The 5,484-nt window shown below is 35.8% G+C and overlaps 1 protein-coding gene across 1 annotated transcript; it reads right to left on the reverse strand.

Annotated features, from left to right (window-relative positions):
* Window positions 1–238: 238 nt before the first annotated feature.
* OLAH (oleoyl-ACP hydrolase) lies at window positions 239–5,024 on the reverse strand (the record flags this gene model as incomplete). The annotated part of the gene is made up of 5 exons (XM_009695607.1): window positions 4,895–5,024; window positions 3,150–3,288; window positions 2,395–2,531; window positions 1,232–1,361; window positions 239–324 (listed from the first exon to the last, which is right to left on the reverse strand). Coding segments are annotated over exons 1-5 (622 nt in total), but the record flags the coding sequence as incomplete, so codon positions are not given.
* Window positions 5,025–5,484: the final 460 nt, after the last annotated feature.

Here is a 5,484-nt window from a genome sequence, read left to right on the forward strand (position 1 = left end):
TTTCCAGTTCTCCTCCCCATCCCACTGCGGGGAGGGGGAGGAGTGAGCGAGCGGCTTTGTGGTACTTAGTTGCTGGCTGGTGTTAAACCACAACACATAGCAGCTGTTTGGTTCATACATTGAGACTGCTCTGTTGATTTGTTTCATTTAAGGAGACAAAAGACTCTAGAAAACTCTTCATTAACTGATTTGATACAACAGGAAAATGCATAAGAGGAAAACCATTTAAGCAAAGTACCTTCTAAATCATGTGGTTTATCTTCAGACCCATCAAAGCAGGTAATATCACAAGAGAAGGCGATATTCCTTTCTGCCCTCTCAAACCTGTGAACATAAAAATTAGTAATAAAACTTTCCGTAAGATACCTATATTTGGGGTTTGCTTCCACATACAACATAGCTTTTTCTTTCTCCTCCAAAACATAACAAACTTCAGTCATTAGACTGTGCAAAACATCAGGAGAAGGAATTACTGTATCTGTAAGATTCTTAGCTCCATACCCTACTGCAATTAGGTGTAAAATTTTAAAGAAGAACGACCCAACAGTTAGGAAAAAAAGAGCTTCACCCTGCAATAAAATTCTCACCTACAATAAACAATTATGTTGTCTGCTTATATTCAGGTTCTAAAATTTCAGGGCATTATCAGCACCAGGTTCCTATGGCCAAAATGGGTCCCACATCCAAGAGTGTCCTTGTATTTGCCAGGGCAAGAAACCTTAATCACTCAGCTACTTGAGCTGTTGTGTGACATCCAGTGGGGACAGCAGTTAGGGCAGAAGTAGCTGGTTGCTCTCTCAGTGCAGAGAACACAGGGGTTCTTTGCTTCTGGTTAGGCTAGGGGGCCTTGGGTCAGGAGGCTGAATGCATTGATCCTGAAGCATGATCAGTTGAGATTACCTACCTCAGAAAACAGTAAAAGATGCGAGAATATTCCTTTTAGTGGCTACTAACTTTGGATCCTAAGTAGAACTGTAATTCTACCATGACATGTTCTCTACTGTAATAATAGTAGTGGTTGCTACAGTAAGCAGTGTTTTCATCTAGGGCTTAAATACTGGAATATAAATGGAAAACCACCCAAAGGAGAAAACGCTGTTCACTGTTTCATATTCTTTTTATAACAGAAATGAGAACAAATTACAGAGAAATTAAAAAGAAAACCTGAAATTATCAGACAGAAGTAAAACTGTAAAAAAATATAAATGTAAAACAAAATTGTAAAACTTACGAAAATGTCTGAAGAACTCTAAGGTCTTCTCTGAAAGTATCTATCAGATGTTTCTTAATGTCATCATTTTGCAGAAGCTCAGTAGGTGTTCCTCCTAAAATTTCTATATATGTAAGAATGTCTTCATCTTCTGTATCATGTATGGGTATGCTTTTGATCGGAAAAAAGCTTCAGACTGTCAGCACCAACAAAATAGATCTAGTGTTATATATAATATACTTTAAATAGTATTTTCATTAAGAATTGTTTTAGTAAAAAAGTATAATGGTTCTCTGTCTCCAAAATACAATGGCTGATTAGTTTAACATCCGCAGAGAACACTTCTTGGAAAGGGTTAGTAGACTGTGTTTGCTGAAAATACAAACTAAGTGGGCCAAGTACCCTCAAGATCTGAAACTTCCACAGACAAATAACCATTAATTTAATTTTGTTCAAAGTTTGACTCTCACTATTGAAATACAACTAATAAAATAATGTATTTAAGAAAAAAAAGCCTACCAGTGGACCCAAATCTGACTAATGTAGGACGGGAGAGACCAATGCTTATGGAAATTTGCATGAATAATAATTGTTTCCATGGAGTACTAGCTTGTACTCAGGATTGCTAAGAAGCCCCAGAAACAGAAGAACGGAAATAGCAAAATGCTGACTGAGGACAGGAGGAGTGGGAAAAAGCCACTTCATTGTTGTCTCCCTGAGAAAGAGTAGCAGAACCACTAGAACCTCAGAAGAAACTGAGGACAAATTAAAAAGCCAACAAAGAATGAGGAGGGAAAGAAATAAACGGACAAATGTACTGAGGGCTGGTGCAGAAGGTTTACGAAAGACTAGGTTAAGACAGTTATTTCATGTTACGACATAGGGAGTGGCACTTTATATTTTGTTTTGATTGCTTTTTAGTATTAAGCCAAAGGTCACAGTAAATAATACAGTATTCAAAAAAGGTAGCATTAGCTTAAGGAGATCGTTCTCCCGAGGCTAAGGTTAGCAGCAGTGAATATTCTGTAACGTGAAATTCTCTGTCTGCCTCAGAATTAATTTCCTCTAAGAAAACAGAACATTTTTCTGCATACATTCAGAAGCAGCACTTGTTTTGTATTAAAGCCACTCTGCATACCACACTGTAAAATGTTTTTTTTTTTTACTCTTGGTAGCTAATGTACTGTTTTGTTTTGTACTGTTAATGATTCTGTAACTTACGTTTGGGGCATGCGCCCCTGATACAAAAAGATGGATCGGCTCTAGTCCATACTTTTCTTTCAAGTGGAGCGCAACTGCAAAACTAATATAAGATCCAAAACTGCAGTGAAAACAGAAATTAAAGCAAAATAAGCAAAAACATATGTAAAAACTGGAAAATTTAAACATAATTTGAATTTCAGTGCTAACTGGCTATCATCTTGAACAGTTACTGCAACCATATATGACATGTAAATTATAGTGGTATTAGCGAATTGACATGAAGTGTATTCCTCTACAGTCCAGTTTTACAAATCAGACCTTTCTAAATCTCTCTTTCTTTTAGTAGTCTCCTTAATTTGCAGTAAGAACAGTTATTTCGAAACACGTGGGACTAAGTGATCTTCAAAATCTATGTGTTTTATGAATGGTTCACTCCCTGCATTCATATAGAGCAAGCACTGACACAAATATTAACAGTAAATACAATTATAATTTATCTGTGTAAAAAAAAAAGAAACACAACACTGCCATTTTTAGAAGATATTGGGCTTGCAGTAATAAATAAATAACACGAGTCTTTGAGATCAGCAGCATGTTTTAGGATGACTTGACAAAAGACCTTTACAGAAGTTTATTTTCCTAAAGTTTTTGCAAATAAAGGCAAGTAACTATCTACTCCTAGAGTTCAAAGATAAAGCTCCTTCGCCACGGTATCTAAAAAGGTATATATTTTTACCTGTGACCAAAAAATGCAAATGGTTTTTCTTGCAATTCTTTTAACAAAGCACTTGCAATTTCATTAACTATGGTTGCCATGTCTTTCGCAAAAGGCTCCTTACAACGAGATTCTCTTCCAGGAAGCCTTACAGAGGACACTGCAGAACAGGTGGAGGAAGGGATGGAAAAGAATTATAGTTATTTCAAAGAGAAAAAGGAAAATAATTAAGTTTTTTAATCTATTCTGCAGAATATCTAGATTATTTAAATTAATCCTTCTTACAGTTGATACAGTATATTTGCTATTGCTACTAGTGTCTTTTAATCCTGTGAGAGATTAGGTTTCCATCCCTTCCTTTACTCACAAATGTTGCCTCTCCAGTTGATCTGATTGATAAATGTCTTGGGTCAGAAATCCACAAGGTCCTGATCTCAGCTGAGTTTTCAAAGCGACTTTATTACTATTAGTATTAATAACAACCACAAATTCATTAATTTCAATAATAGTAAGTTTGAGGATTGTATAAAATATATCCTTTCAAGGGCAGTGTTAGAAATTTAAACTATATTAGAATCATATAGTCCCTGTTTTCTTCTTTGCAGGCTCTTCAGCACTGCATGTAGTAAAACGTAGAATTATAGTATAAATTGATGGCAATTTATATTTATGTCGAAGGACATATTACGTGCTTTTATTATATTCCTTTCAAAATTGGGGATTTTCCTCTCTCTGTTTAGAGAAAGTAAGGAATAAATAGATCTGAAAAAAATGTTGATTTTCTAAAATCTCCTTGACATCACACATATTGCCAAACTCATACGGAGGTATTGAGTCAGACGCAAAGTATTTTAGAAGAGATCGAATAAACCACTACTTAATACCATAGATAGCAGTACAGAAATGTTTGCATATTCTATACTTCCTTTCTGCACAAAACAACTCTGAAAGAGCATACTGGACCCTGATTTTATTCATCTGTGGCCGCAGTTGCTCCTAGGCTATCTCCTTAGTAATTTTGTTGGAAATAGTTCCAGTGGACAAAAGCTTTTTTTTTTCTTTTTTTTTTTTTTTAAATTTCAAGCAAAATTTTATGTGACTTGTGCAACTGTTTACAGAAAGCATGCAGGCATTTAAAGGACTGGTACAATTGCAATGGGAATGCTCTCTATAAATGCTAAATTATTATTTTTCTTTGTGGAAGGTCTGGAAAACGGCCTTGATTCCTCTTCAAATAGTTCAGCAATGGATCTTTTTAGTGCTGGTATAGCCTGATGGCAATGAGAATTACTTTGCACAGTGTCATGTCACTGTTATAAATCCATAGTTTAAACTTCAGTTTTGATACAAGGAGTGCAAAACCGTGCAAATGCTCTGGAGGAAATGCATTCTGTGCAATCTCTCAACATTAAAAATAGTTCTCATATCTTCACTGTTAACCTTGCTAGTGCTTTATTTTAACATATTAACAATATGCCAGTGTATTGCTGTTTCTGAAGCAGTCAAGCACGCTATAGTCTTGAGAAATTTAGCTCTGAGGATATAACTTTTTAAGCTAGTCAAATATAATTTGATCCAAGGTAGTACAGAAACTTAGTAAACTCAGCACCCTAACAAAAATGCTAATTCCTAATGGAATTCCTTTCTGGATAAGACCCATTGGAAAAGATTGCAGTGCTCTCAAGAACATTATATTCCATTAAAAAAATGGCTACCGTGTATTTCAGACTTACTTAACTTCTGCTTTAACTATACAAATGACAAACCTTCAATTGAGCTGCTGAAGAGTTTGCCCCATTGAGCAAGTTGAGAAGTTCCACCTCCAGCCCACGGAAAGCAAATCAGCCTACAGAGAGCATTTGGCCTTTTGAATGGACAAGCAACCACCTTCTCCATTCCTAAAAAAAAACCAAGAAAACAACACATCACTCTAGAACAAGACTCTTCAAGTATAGGAGAATTAGAGTGAATTAAGTCTAATTTGAAACAATGGGCTGCAATATTTTCTGTCATCAGAACCGCCTGTGCTACAACAACAATCTGCTAGATATGAGACAATCTTCATGCAACAGTGGAAACCAGTTCTGCTTTTATAAGCGGTGATGGAATAGTATTGGGAAACACCCTTGGTTAATACTGGTCTCCTCTTTATTTGAGTCACTGACCACAAAGAATGTAACAAGCAGCAAAATAAATTGATATGGGATTTCAGGATGACCATTTAAAGATACAGGCTTTTAGAACATGCACAAAAATATAAGGTCCATCTAAAGACCTAGAAAACATAAGGTGGACCACCTAGTTCAATATTCTGTCTACTACAGTGGTAAAATGGATGTCTAGGGAAGAGTTGGAT

The sequence above is a fragment of the Cariama cristata genome, unplaced genomic scaffold (assembly GCF_000690535.1).
Source record: "Cariama cristata isolate BGI_N322 unplaced genomic scaffold, ASM69053v1 scaffold11142, whole genome shotgun sequence".
In the NCBI taxonomy this organism is placed as follows: domain Eukaryota; kingdom Metazoa; phylum Chordata; class Aves; order Cariamiformes; family Cariamidae; genus Cariama; species Cariama cristata.